We start from the raw sequence: 19,812 nt of genomic DNA, 5'->3' as shown, positions 1-19,812 counted from the left end.
ATTTGTTCAAATTTTCTTTTCCCTGAAATAGCAAGATAAAAGTAGTTTATACTTTTCAAAATTATTTTCTAAGAGACAGTTCTACCTATAGTCTCAGTTAAGTTATGTAACTTCTGCAAAGCTTTGGCCATGAAAACTAACTCTAGAACTGAGACTGGTCAATACTGAAATCAGTGGACGAAAAGATTCACTTGACAAACCTCGGGTGAAAAGATTTTCCATATTTTCCCATATGCAAAGAACACATCTTAATAGAACCAGATTACTTGGCATGTAAGATTTCTCTCTTTTTCTCTGCTTTGTACAGTGTTAGCATTTCTTTCAAGCTCCCTAGGTGTTAATTGAAGGGTCTTTGCTGCAACGTGATTTAAGACTGTTTCATGTAGTATGGCATTCCATGTCTCATTTAAATCCCAGATTATAAAGTCAATAGTCTTTTTCAAAGGATACTCATCATTAATACTGTTTAGCAACACACAGCAAGACTCCATCTGCAAGTTTGTGTGCACAACATGCAAATTAATTTTTAAATCAAAAGCTATTGTATTCTCCAGAGCTCATTTTGAATACACACAGAACACTTCCCACACAGCACAAAATCAAGAGGCAAGCAGTTTTCTTCTTAATTCACATTGGACTATGTGATTCAAAGATGTCAACTCAAAACAATTTTGCATCTTTTCCCCCATTAGTCTCTGGCAGCACTTTTAGGTTGCATGTAGCTTCACTGTGAGAAAGAATAACGAGCTTGATTCCTCCTAAGCTTTGTAACTGCCAGTGTCATTAACCTAGAGACTGGAATCTTTCTTGCATAATTTTCCAGCAAGAGTTCTAGCTGTGAGAAGACAAAACTCAACAGAACAAAATGTTGTTTTGGCTAAGAAAAATGCCTGTGTACAGGAGTAAGCACCTCCAAAGAGCTGATTGTTGTTTAATTTGTCATTTCTTTGGTAATTCTGCAAGAAAAAGCTATTAAATTGCTTTTATTTTTTAATTTCTGGAGCCTTTTAGTATTTACAGCAGGCTCTCAAGACTGGCAGTAACCTTAATGTTTAAAATAGTCATTAAACACCTGTGTGGGAAAATGGGAAAAAAACTTCCTTATCTGATTTCTAAGCCTAAATGGTAAACTATATAAAAGATTAATTAATTGACTGCAACAAACTCAGGCAGGATTTATCTCCTGTGTGCTGTGCAAGTAGCAGTTTGCTGTGCCTCAGGGACTGATGTGCTCAGGCACTTTGGAACCCTCTGACTGCACTGCTGAGTGGGCTCCTGCAGCCCATGGATATACATATCCACAGTAAAAACACAGGGAAAAATACCCACAACAAAGAAACTGGCCTTAGGATTATCACCACTAGTTCAATGTAAAATCTCTGGTTAAGATGCACTATCCAAGTTGCCAAGAACTGGTGTTTTATTTCCAAAGATACAAACTAAACAAAAATTAGAAACCAAGTAACTATTGTTGAGTCTGCAATACAGTAGTTTATGGGTTTTCTATTAAAAAAAATTGATGGATTTTAGCACTGAGAGAGCCATGAGCTGCCAAATTTTAACTAGATAAGGAGGACTCAGAAAGCCAACCTCAGTTCCTTCAGTCCTAAAAGCAGCACAAAGCGTTCTTATGGCTGAGCCCAAAACCTGGCAGAAAACCTGCCCAATAATGAACTCAGCTATAAATTTGAGGGTGAAGAAACAGCCTCCTCTGTGACAGTGCATACCCAGACATTTAATAAATCAGTGCAGAGTAGCTAATTCACACCCAAGAAAAACTAATTCTTCCATATTGATGTTCACCAAAAACCTGCCAGTCACCCTGACTCTCCCCTCAATTCCTCAGTTGGGTCTCCCACACCTGGCAAGAGACTCCAAGCAGAAGACTGAGAGCTTCCAGAGAAAGGCTTGTGAGGGAAGCAGCTACCAAGGCTTTCTTTCACCTTCTGTCACCACGTTGCTGGAAGATAATCCAATGCTCTCCTTTATCAGAGGCCATAGTGGCTTTTGGGGCATATGTCTGGGTACAGATTTATTAAGGAAATTGGAAGTGGTAGAAACTTGACCAGACTCTTAAGAGAATTTTTCAACAAGTCATCACTTATCACTGGGAGTGGGTTATTAGTATTGCTTCTATTATTGAAGATACCTATTTTTTAATTATAAAATCCAGTTTTTACTTACAAAACCCAAACACATTCGAGTGTAAAATGTGCACGTGAGCTCTTCCCACATGATGTGTGCTGTGAGGTAAAGACTGTTGAGCACTGATCTTACCTTCTTCAAACAGCCTCTCATCAACACATTGGCCAGATTTAAATGCTGTCACCTCCAGTTTGCCAGTACACTCCTGAGCAAGTAACCTCAAGGAGTCCCTGTGAGGCACCTCTTGTCACCCTGCCTATGTGACATGTGGCACCACACCAGCATTTGAGGTTTAATCCATGTGCAGTAACATCTGAAGTCGCAGCAGTTCATGCTCTGATTGCTCATGGGTCAGAGGCAGAGTCCCCACACAGCTCCCATTCAGTGCACACTGAAATCCTGCCATCACTGTGCTGGCATTAAATAACTGCAGTGACCCAGGGGCTGGCAAGCCCCATCCCTCACAATTACTGACAGTGGACTGTAATGCCATCCTGAAAATGAAGCTGCCTGCATCAACTCAGACAAACTTCTCAACTGCATAATACATCACTTGCTTGATTAATTATTCAAATGCAATTGGTAACTTAGTGTACCAAGACAGGCCTTTCTTTCCCTTTGACTGGTGCTTCAAACACCAGTGTTCCCACTCTGTTCCTGGTTTAATGAGTTCTGGTTTGCTCTCATTTTTGCACTAAGGTAACTCCTGATCAGCTCTTTTGAAACAGTGTGAGGTTACTGGGAAGTAAATTAGAGAAATAACAGAGAAAAACTAGGTCACAAGGATTTTGGATGGAGACTAGAGAGGCTCCATTCAAATACTGGAACAATGTCTAGGCTGTCTTTCTTTTAGGCTTCATCACAAGAGAAGTCCCAAGAAAAGAAATGAGGACTGGACCCATAAAATAGATTTTACAGGGCAAGACTGCAAGTTCAAATCCTAAGCATACTCCGGGTACCCCTTTCTTCCTTTATGCTTTTTTTCTGCTATCCCAGAAGAAGAAGTTAAATTATTCTAATTCACATATATTGTTAACACATTGGACCAAATCACTGAAGGAAAAGAAGATTATGTTGAAAATATGCATGAGTCTCACTCAGCTGTTAAATGTCCCTCTAGTCCTTTAGCATCCCCTGTTTTTTTTGAAGGAAGCTGGGAACTTGAAAATACTTTTCTTTTTCAGTTAATTGCATAATATTAGCACATTTGCATAAAAAGAGTATTTAATACAGCATGACAATGGAATACTGTTGGTAAACAATGTTTCATGTCTTGCCTAATGGAATCCCTTGTGTTTTACACAGTTCACCATCCATCTAATTCACCCCATTAGACAATGTCCAGCTCTCAAACTGCAGAATATATGTACAGCAGCTCTCTCCAGCTCCTTCTGAGCATTCCATCAGCTGCCTAATTTGTTTAATGCATTTTCAGCTCCAGCCATATCTAGTGCTATCACTAATGAAAAGCCTATTGTGTCGGATGGCTTCTAACTAAAAAATATGTCAGGAAGGCATAATTGTATTATATTCTCTCAGATAAAACAAGGTTATCTTGGAATACTATTGAGGGCACTATTTCCTTGTTTATGAACTATACAGTAGAGTTTAAAATGATGGCAAGCATAAGACTTATTGTGAATAAGACACCATTTATGCACAATAAGAGGAAGGATACATCCATGTTCTGCTTCAAAGCATCTTTAAAATCCCCTGTTCTTTTATTAACAGACTTATCTCAGCCAGCACATCAGCTGGACTAATTTATGTCAGACCCTAAGTCAAACGAACATTTTATTCTTCACTGTGCAGTTCAGAAAACACTGTTTCTCTAACTGATACTACAGTTACTTTAAATCTGTGTTTGGCCTTACATAAAGGTTCTTTAAACTGTATTTTTCTAATACGGTGGGTTTTAATGTGTAGGACTTGGGTTTGCAGGCAGCCTGACAAGGAGTTCACAGGAAAAGCAAATTTATACAGGGTATACAACAATGCAGATACAAGAAATTTTCAGTTTTTCTATGCCCTAAACATCTAAGTCATTCACACTAGGGAGCAAGAACAAAAATAAAGCCAGAGAAAATCTCAGACATTAAGAACACCAGAAAATGTCTCCTTCAAGGATGGTTAAATGAGGCTAGATGAAAAAACATCCAACAGATAGTGTAAGAAATTTAATCTCTAGCTCTCAAATGGCACAATAAAGTCCAAACTCATTTATTACCATGTAACTTGAATTCCGTAGTCACAGCAGTCAGGGGTGAATTCAGCTATTAATTTGGTAAAACAATCCCACAGAGAAGCATTCCTCAGGGAACTCAGAACTCCCCACAGAATACGAGTCTCACTCACAGGACAGAGTTCAGAAAGCTGTCAGACTTTTTCTTTAGTGTCCTTCAAATTTCAATTCTGACTTCCCAAAGCCAGCATACCTTGAAATCCTGAGACTATCTGGACTACATCATCATAGACCATCAGAGTAGCTGAGCGTTCAGGAAGAAGGCCAAGGCTCAGTGAGGAGAACACTGTGGGAGAGAAGTGGTTTAAGTGGCACATATTTAAATTCTTATAACATAATCCAATAACAACAGCGCTTACTTTCTTCACGTTTTTGCAAAAGCAGGCCACCCAAACTATTAAAATCATATTGTATACATGACAGAAACCACATGCATTTTCTGAACCAAACAGTTAAATTGCCAGAGTAACTACTGAACTAAACAAAATGTTCCATGCTTTGACTCCTGCACGTCACACATGGTAGCTCAAAGCACCGCAGAGTGCAGTGTAAAGCAGGGTTTCATGCCTTACATGAAGCAATTCCCAGCTCCACAGAAAGACAAGAAATACATAAAGAGAACTGAAATGCTAACTCAGTCTGGCTGAGTTATTTTTTCTGTGCAACAGCTATACTTCTTACCTCAGGAATATTGCAATGAAATTTAAGTTTAAAGTACTTTGAGATGCTTATGTAAGTTATACAGAAAGGCAAAGTATGATGATTAAGTCAGAACAATTTGCTTTAAAATGCAGCATGTACTGAGGCACCACTTACACCAGGGAAGTGCTATTTATAGCAGAACTACTGTCATCCTACCAGTGGTGTGAAAGGGGACAAATAAATGGTATTTGCTGCAAGAAGTCTACCTGCAAGGACCTCCCTTCCCACTGGGTACTGACACTCCTTGCAGGGGGCTGTGTCAGTATGCACACACATCTCTGCAGGGTAAAAACAGGATATCATTTCATGCCAAGTTCTTCAGTCCCAGAAGACCCAAAATATGGAAGGAATTAGCCACAGAGCCCACCTGCCTTCTGCAGCTATAAAAACAGTAAGGAGCACAACTGCCTGCAGTCCACATGTGGCTTTCAAAGATGGAAGAAGAGAAGACTAATGCAGACTGGTTATTTTTGGCAATAACTTGTTACTATTAATAACTAGTAATAACTGGGCAGCATCCCATACCTGGAGAGTACTCATCCTAGTCTGAAGTAAATGCAAGCTGAGGAAAAGCATTCTCAGAAATAGTCAACAGAAGAACAACACAAACTCTCCTGATTTTCTGGAATTTTATGAATTTCCTCTTAATTAATACACATTAATTAATACAAGAGACCATATAGATGTTAGCTACCACTAGGAAGACTACACTATTTCTGCTTTAAGAAATATATTCTCCTTTTAAAGATCAGAAATGTTAGTGTTTGGGAGAAGTACAGGAGAAAGGAGAAAAAACTACAAGAAACACCCTGAAATCAACTTCCATCTAAAAGATGGTCTTAATGATATATATAAACATAAAAATAATTTTAAAAAATTACATATAATGTTATTGCAAGTACAGCTGGGCATTTTCTTTCCAATGCCCAAATGTAAAACAGATCTACACATTAGGCAACATAAGTAAGAAAGCCTAGTGCAAGTAGCACTAAGGCCACACAATTACAAAATTTGTCTTTACTCCAATAACTTAATTTGTATGAAGAAAGCTAATATAATTTAGACACCCTGGGGAGCTCAATACAATCAACCATGCCAACATCTTCTTCCATATGTGCCAGACTATAACGAATATATAACCTCTAAACTTCCCTTGGGCTTTTCTGCACAATCCTTTCTCAGCATGACAATGACAGAAAGACACAGCTTTTAAGGCCAGAAGGATGACAGTGATGATCCAGCCTTATTCCTGTATAACTACAGCCTTCCCTGAATTAATTATTGCTATTGCAGATTCAATAGCTGTACCAAAACTTGAAAACATGTTATAGAAAAATTCCAGTTTTATTTTACAGTGTCCAGTGTGAAGAACACACCACAGCATCACTGTTCTAATAAATAATTATGAGGGCAGTTAAACAATGTGCCTCTTTACCCATCAAAATTTATAGAGGTTCGATTTCCAGCCACTTGATCTTCTTTTTATACAGGCCTGCTAGACAGAAGAATTCTCTCTTACCCGTTTCCTGTTCTCTATGAGGGTATTGATGGACTATGATCAAATTACCCCATGAACTTTCTTGCTAATGAACAAAATAAATTAAGCCCTTCCAAGTCTTTCCCTGTAAACTGCATTTTCCAATCTTTTAATCACCCCAGATAAAAGTCCACAGTTTTAAACATTCTTCTTGAAGCATGGATCTAGAGTTGGACACACATTTCCCCGAATGGCTATGCCAAGGGCAAGTCCTGAAACACTATACTCTGCTTTCCCAGTTTTTAACCTTATTTTACAGGTAAACAATTCCAGATGAGCTCTCCCCTCCCAGGAACACCATAACCATCATCCTCTGCTCCTAAAACTGTGTTTCACCATAGTGAATACCACAGCTTTCTTTGACTGACTGTCCTGGTTTCAGCCAGGATGCAGCTGTTTTGCTCTCTGCTGCTGGTACAGGGCAATGTTCTGGATTCAGGACGACAAAAATGTCAATAACACACTGATGGTGTGATAATGTCAATAACACACTGATGCTGTGGGTGCTGCTGAGCAGTGATTACCCTCAGTCAAGGACTTTGCAGTTTTCCATACATTGTCAGTGCAAAGCTTCAGGAGAAGCTGGGAGGGAGCACAGCCAGGGCAGTTGACCCAGACTAGCCAAAGGGAAATTTCATACCATAGAATGTCATGGCCAGTATATAAACTCGGGGGAGTTGTCTGGCAGGGGTCAACCGCTGCTCAGGGATGAGCAATTGTATTGTGCATCACTTGCTTTAACTGGGTTTTATTTCCCACTCTTTTTGGTAAGTCTCATTCTTCTTATTATTATTATAAAATTTTACTTTATTTCAATTATTATACTGTTCTTATCACAACCCAGAGTTTTTAGCTTTTTATGATTCTCCTCCCCATCCCACGGAGGCTGGGGAGGAGGAAGCAGATGGGTGGTACTTAGTTGATGACTGGAGTAAGACCATGACACTGCTTCTACCAAGGAATTCTGAACTGTACTGTCTCAGCAGCTCCCTCTCTTTATTGCATACACTGCTCCAAAAGAAGTGTCCCTTTAAATAAGGATTACCAGTCACAAATGTTTTCTTCCAAATTTTTTACAAAGAAAAATCTAAGCCTAGTGAAGAGCAGACAGATGAACACACCTTCCATCATGAAAACTTCAACAACCCAAGTGATGTTAAATTTATGAACTGTTAATAAGTGGAGTCATGGCACTGCTGATAAATATTTTAATGGAAGAAAAGATCTTAAATATTTTCCTCCTACCATTTATCACTATGTAAATAAATAATCCTTCTGCTTAAGCAACAAAGAGGTAGCAATAATTTTCGTTAATATAAGGGAAGTTAATTTCTGCCAAATTATAAGAACACAAAACCCTCGACATTTACTCCTTGAAGCTACTACAACAGAATCACAAGTTCAGTGGCTGCACAGCTTTTCAGCATAACACCATTACTAATGCACATTGCCTGTGATGGAGGAATCCTGATCCTTTGGCCAAGTTCTGCTACAGCACATTACCACCCTTTAGCTTTCAAACCTACACCCTGCTCATGGTTATCACTTTCCCATTTGAGGTAAATATGGCCATAGCTCATTTACCACAGCACACAGGATGGCAGCTTAAACACTGCCCTGGGTGGAATGCTTCTCAGAGTGGGGGATCTGCTCTGTGGGGGACAGCTCCTAGGACTGCTAACAAGCATTTCTGGGAAATGAGGATGCAACTGTGTGGGTGTGCCCAGACTGCACACTGCAGAACCAAGATTGAGATATGCTGCCTGTTCCCCATCACTCAAACCAGCTTAAAAATAACAACAAAACAATTTGCACACTTTTCCAAAGTTCTATACTATGCTAGTTAAAAGCCTGATAGGCATTTAAATACAAACAGTCTTGGAAAGTTTTTTAAAGACTATAGGTGTCTTAGTCAATACAAAATATAAAAGCCTAAGTATCTTAACTTGTATGTCCAGTACCTTTTCAGGATTAATTCAAAGAACAGCCCTATTAAACCTACATAGGGCATATCAAGTTATAACTTGTTTCTTTAATCAAAGAAAGGAATAAGTTCAAGGTACAGGAAGCAAAGTAAAGGACTCTACTTCCAATTAAATCAATGGCAAACTATCTACCAGTTTCAGTGGGGGACGATCAGAGGTGAAACGAATCTGCTTTCAGAGCTAAGCTCACATTTCAGCCATGAAAAGAAAGACTTTGTGGAACCTATACAATTACTGCTCTTTAACTTCAATGATTTACTAAAACAAAAATGTCCTGTTTGATTCCCTTCCCTCAAAATCAGTTTTTAAGCAAAACAACAAGCAAAAATCTAATCAAACTAACTCCAGGCTATGGAAGAGTACATCTCATTCAAAAGACCTAAGGTATAAGTCAGAAAGGGACAAGACACAAGGCACAGTTATTGCATACTTTCATCCTTTAAAATCACAGGAAGTATGCTGAGAAAGCTGCACTTCATCTTATTTAAAGAGAAGAAAACTCAAAGGAAATTTCTAAACAGAGTCACAGAACAATTATGGCTGGAAGGGACCTCTGGACATTTTCTCTTCCACCAAACAGGGGTTGTCCAGTTGAGTTCTGAATGTCTTTCAAAGTGGACATTTCACAACCTTTCTACACGACCTATTCCAATTTTGATGCTTGTATCATGGAGTGGTGGGTTGGGACAGACAGACACACACCCCCAAGGTCTCTGTGGCAATAGCAAGACCTTTATTGTTTGAACCCAGCTTTATATGGCAGGTTTGAAACATCCCAGTCTATAATGCTCTTTGGTCTGCTCTTAACACCTCCCAGTTTCCTGACCAGTGAGAAATCTGTAGCTTAGGAAGTCTGTGGGGCAATTCGATCACAGTCCATTGGTGATTGGTTGAAGTCCCTGTGTATCAACCCAGGGGCCAGTTTATAGAACCTGGCTGGGTTTCTTATTTACAAGTGAATTATTTGCTCAGCCACAGACCAGCTGTGACAGCTGCTACTGTAATGAACTGTTGCCTTTCACTTATTTGAAACTCTCTTGGCTGCAACCCTTTTCAGTTGCTTCTTATTCTTTCACCACACCCCAAAGAGCTTGACTTAGTCTTTGCTGTTAGCTCCATTAAGTAGCTGAAAAACACGGTGGAATACAGTACAGAAAACGTGGAAGAAGGCACTCCTCTCTCATCTGAAGCAAGTGAAAGCAGATAAGAAAGAGCACATTGAAATGCCTAAAGCATAATTCTGGGTTTGAAGAGATTCATGTTCCTTTCCCCTTCTGAAAATACATTTTGCTACTTGACCTTGCAGCAAGTCACGCAGCCCTTCTGGCTATGTTGATATTAATAAATAAAATGGAGCCAAGGCACGGAATTCAACAATGCCCTGGGAACATACACACGATTTAAATATTAGTGCCCTTAAAACCTCCCGTGGCTTTGGCCCAGGCTAATTATCAAACCTGAGGTGTGTGTTATTTAGGTGTGATTTGGGTATAATACAAGCCTGGGACCATTCCCAAATTACATGGACCCTAATTGTAGCTGAGGATTACAAGAAAGGCAAATGAAACTTAGGATATGATCTTCATAAAGATGTTATATCTCAAGGTTTGAAAGCCACCCTCAATCTGTTGTTTTTAGCAGTCACAAATAGGCTTCATGACTCAATTTTTCCTTTTGTATAGCTAATATAAGGTTCTGAGGCATTCTGATAAAAATTAGCATGTAGGTATTATTGTTATACTTGTTTGCCTGTGGAAGAAACAAAGTCATGCTAATTAAGTTAGTAAAAATCCTTACATCTGGATAACATAGCTGCAGATTGAAACCATTTTATTGACATGGCTAAGAACTAAAAGACAGAACATTTTTGTACACTGCAGCCTATGGTGCAACAGTTGTTGCTACACCTAGGAAGAGAAGCAAGAATACACCACAATGGCTGAAACAAGGTTCTTGGAAACAGAGTTCCAATAAAGAAAAAGATCTTGAATAGATTTCTATTTTCTATGGAGCTGTAGGAGCACCAACAGGTGTTTGAAAACTGATGTAGCACTGTATTGAGGACCTTCAGAAGAAGAGTGAATCTCCACTCAGCCGTGATGCTGCAGTTTAATTGAGGAAGAAATGTTACTATTTTTGAAATGTGCAGATATTTCTCTTCCCACCCAGGATCTCAAGCATTAAAACACATCATACAAAACTGTGTAGCTTCCTTTAGATTCAATATCTTACCTCAGAAGAAAAATAAAGATCTCTTACCAGGCAATCTTACAGGTTTCCATGGTGCAGAATTTGGCACATATGCATGTTTACTAGCAGTCACTATCAGCTGATTGCCCAACTTATACTGAAACTTGAGGAAGGCAGTGCCATCTGCTCCTGAGGTTCCAGATGCAATGGAGACCTGGTTGGTAAAAATCTCAATGAAGGCTTCAGTTACTGGCTGATGGGTGCTGGCATCGCTTACATGGACCTTCAGCGTTACTTCTGCAATGACAAACAAGCACAGTGATTATTGTCTGAAGAGCTTCTGTGGGAGGCAGCAGTTAGAACATGCTGACACACCAGTGACTGAAAAGACACCAGCTCTGACATTTTGGTGCCATGTATGACTTCTTATACTGGCCTGAAGCTCTCCATCTCAGGCAGTCACTCTTCAGAGACACTGCAGAGTCTGCTATAAGCCAGACCAGGTCCTGAATTATTGCCCAACAACTAATTTCAACTGTGGAGGCATCTACCTCCACCTGTGACCCCCATGCAGCTGGGCAGCACATCTCCAGGGCAGGCAACACTCCCTTTGAGGGGCAGCATGTCAATCACAGAGTTCTGCTGTACTGTGGCAATTCTGAAAGTGTGCTATCAAACATCCTTTGTTAGTCACAGACAGCAGGGCATGGAAACTCTGCTCCCTGCCTTGCCATGCCTCTGCTCCAGCCAGTCCTCTCCAGCAGCAGAGGGGAGAGGGAAAGGCTGCCAGTGGGGTTTGCTCCTCACTCCTTCCCAAAGCAATTCTCTCTGTGTAGCAATGGAATGGAGGAAATCTGCTGTGACAGAAGCCCAGGGAGAAAGTGGGCAATAGAGCAGGCTGTGCTGCAGTTGGCTATTTTCAGCTCTGGTGGGAGAGATTGCCCCAGCTGGCACAGGACTTCCCTGGTGATGTCTAACCAAGGTGGAGAAGTCCCACAGGATCATGTCCATGTTCTCAAAGCACAGGACACGCAGGTGGGATGCAGAGTGCTGGCAGTGACGACAGCAGCCCTGACACTGCTGTATCACCTGTCTCCACACAGTAATGGTGAGAAGCAAAGAAGTGATGGTTAGGCAGTCAGGAGAATCACACATCCTGCAGATATGCAGCCTGAAGCCAACACAATGGACTACATTTTTCTTGAGTAATTTGCCATTTTTCCAGAAAATAATTACTAGTTTAAATGTTTCCAGATGTACAATATTTGTCCACTCTGGGCACTCCTATGACTAAACCATGCATTGTGTCACCAGGCTTTTGTTACATAAAATGGAGTGGCTTGTGCAAGACAGTCCCTCTGGAAGGCATTCTTCTGTATCTATGATTATTTTTCTGTGCCTACAATAGTTCAATTGCCTCATGCACTAAAGCAGCAGCTGTTGCCTTTCTGCAATAACCATGACTTAAATCCAGTGCTGTGTTGAAAAGACCCAGCAATGCTGGGTCCAACACAGCAATGCTTCCACCAAGACATTCCTTGGGTTCTTTTCACTTCCAGTTGCCTCTTCCTTTTATATGAACTTTTATATCCCTCTCTCTTTTCTCTCCAACTCTCCCCTTTCTCTCATTCCCATCCTAATATCTGGAGATTCTGTTGTTCTTACATGAAGTTCCCTATCTCAGCTTACTCCATTCCCTAAGGCAATAGATGGTATTTTGCAAACTCCCTTTTTGTGTCAGGAAGCTTCAGCCTCTCACAAGCAAGATCCTCTCCTCCCACTCCATGTGTAAATGTTTCTGCATGGGATGCCCAGGAAAGAGGGCATGACTTCCTGTTCATATACATTCAAAAACATTACATTGATTTCTACAGAACAGTACTGGTGGTACAGTTCTGTTCTATTACAAATGCCTTATAAGAACTTATTTTGGTTAAAGCCCTGAGTCAACCAGACATGACACCAAGAAGAAAACACAGAATTTAACGAAATCCTTGTGGTGAGTTTCAATAGCGAGATGACACAACCCAGTATGGGGAGAAACACACTGTAACAACCTAGAAGTTTAAAAGGACATGAGGACCTAATACAAAAGTATCAGCACATCTGTCCTACGGGCATTTCAGCCAGAAAGATCAATATCTTGGGCCCTTTCATAGGCAGAGACCTTCTCTCTGAATCCTATAGTACTGAAAAGACCAATATCAAGCAGCCCTGAACAAAAACCCCATTAGAGAAATTCATCATCATCGCAGCCATTGCTTTAGAACTTGGCAATGGAGGATGCCAATTTAGATGGGATCAGCATGAAATATATTCCAGCTATTAAAGATTCTGGACTTCTTCCCAGTTTTGCATTTAGTAGTCAAAGGAAGCAATGTGCATTGAAAAGCAGTGTCCACATACTCTGGTGTCCAGTACAGAGTGCCTCCTTAGAAACCTTGCCTTGACTACCGAGCAACTTGTGAAATTTTGTGTATGTGAAAGGCAGCCACATTAATCAATGAAGGAAAAATATATATTCATGTATTTACAAACATGAGGACAACAAACAGTGTAAGTTTTAATTTTCAAAGTGGAGGGATATGCTTAGATCCAAAGCCAGATAGCTGCACTCTTAGCATTTCCCACTTTGAATTTCCTAGCAAAGAATGCAAGAATAGATGAGGTTACGAATAACCTCAATGGGTGGTACATTAAAGAAAAAGCAAGAGAACAGGACAAGCTGGACATCGCTGTTAGCAATTTCAGTAACATGGCAGTTCAGCCTTCTCTAAAAACAATGACATATAAGGAACCAGGGAGCTCTGGAATATTAAACACTAATTAAGGAAGAGGGTAAGAAAACAATAGAAGGATCATATCAATTTAATTCTGTATATACATTCAAAATTCTACAAGAGAGACTACTACTAAAATTGATCACAAGAAAAAAAATAATGTTTCCTGTATTCACAAATCCATCTTTCTCTTCCCAAATCACAGAACTAGCCATAAGTATCTCCAATAGGAAATGTCTTTATCTCCCACTCCATAGCTATGTATGGGCTTCTGTCTGCATACTTCTCTCTTTCTCCATCCCTCTCTCTTTCTGATAAGGAAGGACAGGGGCTTCCAAAATCCTTCTTCTGAACAGAAATGACAAAGGCAATCACCCAAGACAGAATACTGATGTCCTGAAAGGCAGCAGACTGGAACTGCTGTTCCAAACCACACAGTCCCCAGATCAGACACTGGGCTTGTTTTCTCCTTTTTGATATTTAACATGTTTTCTCCTGAGCAGATAGAGAAAACCCTAGCAGCCTGAACAATCCTAATTCCTTTTCATGTGTTATCTTCCCTGACAAACATGTGAAATGTGTACAACTTGCTTAATTCAGAGCCTTCTCCCACATGACAGCTCCCTTTTCTTATCTAATGCAGCAGTGAAGTCACGAACACTAAAGCTACGTTATCAGTGTAATTTCCACAGCAACTGAATGATTAAAAGCTTAAAACTGGAAAGAAATTGTTGTAGAAAACATCCTCTCAAACAGTGACGTGATGAGAACAACCTATAAAAAGAGACAGTAAGTTTCAGAATTGCTAGGATATATTCAGGCACTTCCTGAGGATCAGGGGAACTGGAGACGGGAAATAAGACAGCAGAGTAAGGACAACAAGTGACCCAAGATCAGGGCTAATCTCTAATTAATAGGGAAGTCTTAGACTGAAAGAGTAGGTATACTGGATGAAATCAATTAGAAGCAGTTTAGAAGACTTTAAACTAAGGAATAGAGTATTTAAAATATCTGGCAAACTTTTTAGCTGGAACTCTTAGCAAACAGTGGGTATAAAGCAGGTACCTTATTCCTGAGTTCTGCAGCCTACGACAGCAAAGACCTCACACAGAATTAAAGACACATGAACTCAGAGAAGAGGCACAGTTGCAGACGAAGGCAGGGAACTGAAAGCACTGCAAAAGATGAGGGAAGCCAAGCCTGCTTCATTCTCAGACTATTGTATGTACAGTAGAAGTGTTTGCTGAGTTCTGGAGGAATTTTGTTCTGTGCTGCTAGTGAGGTCCTGGAGGAATGGGACATAAAGGTGAAGAGTGCTGATGCTTTCTCCTTTAAGAGCAAAGCAGAGATGCCTGAGGTGACAGACCCAGGGCAGCTGTGGTCTCTCTCACTTCCCCAGACAAGCCAGCCACAGTCAGGCCAGGCTATGCTTGAGCCACAGCCCTGTCTGATGCACCTGGCTCCTGACTGCTGTGGTGTGAACGTGTCTCTTTCAGACCTCATCTGTCTGGCATGTGCTTCCCTGTTGGCTGCTAGCACTGGTGGGCACAGGCACAGAGCCAGAGTCACTTGTCTGCACCACTCGTCTGTGTCCTGCCATTATATTCTTACAGAAAAGATTCAAGTCCAAAACAAGAACCACTTAGGATAACTGTCATTTCCAGGAGATAAACCACAGGCAAAAACACCCTTTCTGTAAGGGCAACAAAAGCTGTGTTTTTCTGTCTATAAGTGCAGGTAGGAATGGCTCACTTGCAGATGTTAAATAGTGCAACCTTTCAACTCTGCTTCAAGAATCCTAAAGCTAAGTGGGAAAAGAAGGTAAGTATGAAAAGAGAAAATAAAACCAGCAAATGCAGGGGTAAATTCCACAAAAAGATCAAGGCTGATGTATGCTCAAGCAAGTCTAGTGTAAATCTCTTCTCTTACAGTCCTTTGTCTTCCTTTAAACACTAAACCTCCTACTTGTTCTTCAAATGAGTGCAAACCAAAACTACTAGTTATTGTGAAAACAGCTGCTTAAGTGCAGCACTCTCCCAGTTTTGCAGTACTAAATTTATTGTAAGCTGTATAAGAAACTCCAGCATTTTCAAGGTTATAATTTGGGAAAGTGAAAAAAAAGACCAAAAAATCCCTAAATGGTAACATTCCAATCCAGAATCCCATCTGTCTTCTTAATCTGATTTTTGAGATTTTACTAAGTTTAAACTTTCTCTGAGCAATCCTTCCTGTGCCATCTGCTCTATGAACCCTACTGCCTCTTCTGAAATACAATTAACCTTAAAAAAAACATTTCTTCACTTGTAACCCCTTCTTATACTCACAACTGCTCTTTACATTGCTGTGAACTTTCAGTTTGGGAATGATTTCCTTTTTGGGAATGGCTGTCATCACTGCTGTCTTCTGTAACTAAACTCTTGAAAAGTGAAAAGCACTGATTTTAGGTGGTTTGGGGCTTTGTTTGTTTGTTGGGTTTGGTTGGGTTTTTTTTCTCTTCAAGTCAGTAACATAACACAGAAAATAAATCCCGAGTGACCTGAGCAAAGGCAAACTGTCAGATTCCACATATTGGAATAAACAGAGAAAAGTTATGACACAGATTGAAAATCAAAGATCACAATCCTATTTAGATCCCAAGCCTGCAATTTGGTTTCTGTGCACACACCCCTCTGTCAGGCACACTCCCACTGACGTGTGCTGGCCAGATGATCTCTTTTGGGAGCAGGCTGACACAGGCAGCTGTGATCACTTAGCTTTTCCTTTGGGGGTCCCTTATCCATGGACAATGTCTGGATGTTACCAAAGAAAGAGATATTTAAATTATCTAGGTTTTGATTAGAAAAAGAAAGCTTCCTGCTCATTTAAAAAAAGCCATTATGAACTTTATGTAAAATTGGGTCCTCTGCTCTGATTGAGCTTACTGGCAACATGCCTGGCTTTGAATCCTATGTGCCAAATGGATAAGCCTTTCTGTCTCTTAACCTTTTGCCCATGTGTGAGGTCAATCCTCAGCCAAACAATAGGATTTTCATTTATCTAAGGGAAAACATTTTCCTAGAAAAGGAGTGTTCCCTGTGCTTTAGCCACAGATGCCAACTCTAGCATTTACATATTGTATCTTCCTAATGTGCTACATCAAGAAGGCTCTACTGACAATCACACTTCAAAACAGCAGCAGAGTAAGTTTGTATGAAGAAAAGGAAACATGAATGTAACATCCCTCAAGAAGTAAATAGATTCTGATCTTCACTGATGTTGTCAGCTAAAGTAAGTTCTCAAGTAGCCTCTCAAATAGCAAACTACACGTGCTTGAACAAGATTTGGAGTGAAGATGATGACATCCTCTACTCAGAACTGGCTCTGGCCCTCATTGCAGGAAAATCAAGTGCTACACAGCTCCCCCCTCCACCACAGGTCAGGTTTCAGCTGGGCTGAGTGTCCAGCACTGGTTCCCAGGGAACCCAACCATGCAAAGGATGGGACACAGGAGGGTCTGCTCAGTGTCTATTCAGTGACTGAAGAATTGATAGCAAGGCTGCTGCAGTCCCTGGCACCAAGAAAAAAGTTCCTTACTACACTAGTCAGAAATCCAGTAAGACTACACAACAAATCTTGGTTCTCAGACACAGGTTCAGAAGGGATTTAGAAAGCAGAGGCGGTCAGAGAAGAGACACATAAAAACCCAGGGGACAGTGAAGCAGCCTTGGGACTGGCCATCTGAGGAGCATGACCTCCTCTTCTTGCAAGAGAAGGCTGGATCACCATGCATAACAATGAAACTGCACAAGATCAAGTCAGCTGAGGACCTTTAGTCTTGCTGACAGAGACAGCCAACAGCTGTACACTGAACCTAAGCAAATTCAGGTGTCATTTCTTGGCAAAAAGAGAACGACTTACTAGATAGTAGACTCCAGCTGTGAGAAAAAAATTGGGTTAATAGCTGTAATTTTAGTTCTAGGTGTTTAATTAAGGCTTACAATCAATGTTAAAAGTTAAGAGAATTAATGTTTGGTTCTAGAACATTCATGAAGCCAGTCCAAGTGGCTGTTTGTGGCACTTTTTAGCACTGCAATCTGAATTTGCTGAACACTTTGTACTTTAGAGGTCCAGGGGATGACTATCAGTAGGGTCCTCCACACACTGGGTAGCTGCAGTGTGATGACTGTAATTAACCTCCCACCTCAGAAGCCAAGAAAGAACTTTCTTTCTCAAATGCACAACTGATGGATTTCTGAGTTTTTCTGTTATTCCTTTCTCTTGCTCTTCCTCAGAAACAGCATAGTGCAATGAGAACTGCACATTACACTCTTGGCTAACACAGAGAAGCCCCCACACTGGTCCTGATCAGAGCACTCTGCTCACCTCATCTCTGAGGACAATCAGGATCCAGGATTGGGGAGGAAGCTACACCCGGGTAGCACTTGAGGCTTTTTCACCCTTCTCTGCAGCTCAAGTTGATTCATCCGCATTTCTCATCTAACAATCCTTGCTGCTCCAAGTGCCTCAGGCATTGCTGGCACTGTGGCTGGTTCCCCTAGTGCACAAGAATTTAATTTCCAGGGGATTGAAATAGTTTATCTTAACTAAAATAATTAGTCTTAATCCTCAGTTTTCAAATACAGCACAGTTGTCTGTGATATGAAGGTCAGACAGGTGCCCTACTTACCTCTTCAGGTTTAAAACCCATTCAACAAAGTGATCATAAACTAAAATGATAAATACATTAATCTCACAACGCATTATGTCCTAGGGATAATGCACACAATTTTTAGTAAAATGTCACAAAAAAATTTCTAGTGTATGAACTAGCGCAATTTATGCCACATACAATGAAAACCAGGCTGCTATACAACCCCTGTATTCAAAGGGGAGGGAGGGGCAGTTACAGGATAATAAAATAAAGACATCCATCATGCAACAGTCCAACATGTAAAAGAAGATTTGCATATCCTGACCTGCTAGAGCCTAGAGCATTACCACCAAAATTAATTTCTTGGGAAAAAAGGTAGGAATTTGCTTTAATTAAAAAAGTGGGAGCCATATGCATAATGCCCAGATGAGACTCCGATACCCTATTGTTAAGTGATTAAACAAGCATTTATAATTAACTTGAAACTCACACGGCTATGAAACTCATGAATAGCAATAGTTGCATTAACAGGTCTGCCTTTGATCTCTACAGGAACTGTGCATGACACAAACTAATTTCATTTCCAAACCTTGTCTCTTAGACATGGAATTAAATAAAATACTGTCATGGAGCGCAGATGGAAGTTGAGTTTCAAAGCTCTAGTTTGCCACACGCATAATGTATTCTTTACAAGACAGGAAAAAGTAATCCCTACTTAAACCCCTCTTTTTTTTTTTTTTTTTTTTTTTTTTGTAATAGACTTCTTTGAAACTCTGTTTGGGGATCAATATGGAATGAGAAGTTAGTACACTGATATCTTCCAGTTGCTCAGCATTAGAGTTCTCCCCTGACTCAAGACCCCAGCTGATTTTGTGACATCAGCTCTGAGGATAACACCACACTGAGCTCAGCTGCTTGGGGTTTTAACTTTATACCTACTGCACCATCAGTCTAGTTTGGGGGAGGGCAGAAAGGGAAAGCTTAGAGTTGCTGAGCCACAAAGGCACACGTTACATTTTCTCACAGAACAACTTTATCCTACGTCTATTAATAAAAGTATGCATCTGATGAAAGCAGTTTAAAGCAGATGTATTCTATGTTCAAGCAATCCAATGCATGTTCAATGGGGCAGTGGGGAGACACGCACTTGTTTTCCCCTAATTTTCAAGCAGCTTTAATCTTAGGTTTAATCTCTAATTTCCAAAGCCTGTTGTGAAAGCAAAGCTAGATATCACTTTGGAAGAGGCTATTTTTACTTGGGTTGTTTGTTTTTAAACAAACCACTGTAACAATTCAAACAAACTCATCTCAAGGGCCTCTCTACATTCCCACTGCAGCCTGCAGTACAAACTTCCACTTTTATTTCAGTAATCCACTGATGTAAGCTCATGCACAGAGAGAGGTGAACTATTGTGCTGAAACCTTACCCAAGCACTTGCACGCACCCTTCCTTCAAATAACTCGACAGTCGATTTATAATCACTTCATTCCTTGAAGAGGTTATCCCCAGCTGGCACACAGGAAAATGAAATTATAGGTGAAGCTACACATGGTAATCATCTCAATCCTCCAACCCAGCCAGCCTGAGCAGAGAGCTCTGC

The 19,812-nt window shown here is 40.4% G+C and overlaps 1 protein-coding gene across 1 annotated transcript in view; it reads right to left on the bottom strand.

Moving 5' to 3' along the window:
* Positions 1-19,812, bottom strand: part of FAM171A1 (family with sequence similarity 171 member A1) — an 86,065-nt gene that overhangs the window by 25,288 nt on the left and 40,965 nt on the right. The window contains exons 2-3 of the mRNA XM_064704213.1: positions 10,871-11,098; positions 4,581-4,673 (exon numbers count right to left, since the gene is read on the bottom strand). Coding sequence (XP_064560283.1) covers positions 4,581-4,673; positions 10,871-11,098 — 321 coding nt within the window. The remainder of the gene's footprint in view (positions 1-4,580; positions 4,674-10,870; positions 11,099-19,812) is intronic.

This window comes from Zonotrichia leucophrys, chromosome 2 (genome assembly GCF_028769735.1).
Source record: "Zonotrichia leucophrys gambelii isolate GWCS_2022_RI chromosome 2, RI_Zleu_2.0, whole genome shotgun sequence".
NCBI lineage: Eukaryota > Metazoa > Chordata > Aves > Passeriformes > Passerellidae > Zonotrichia > Zonotrichia leucophrys.
The sequence above is the reverse complement of the archived record's forward strand: the minus strand, read 5'-3'. Positions and strand labels throughout refer to the sequence as shown.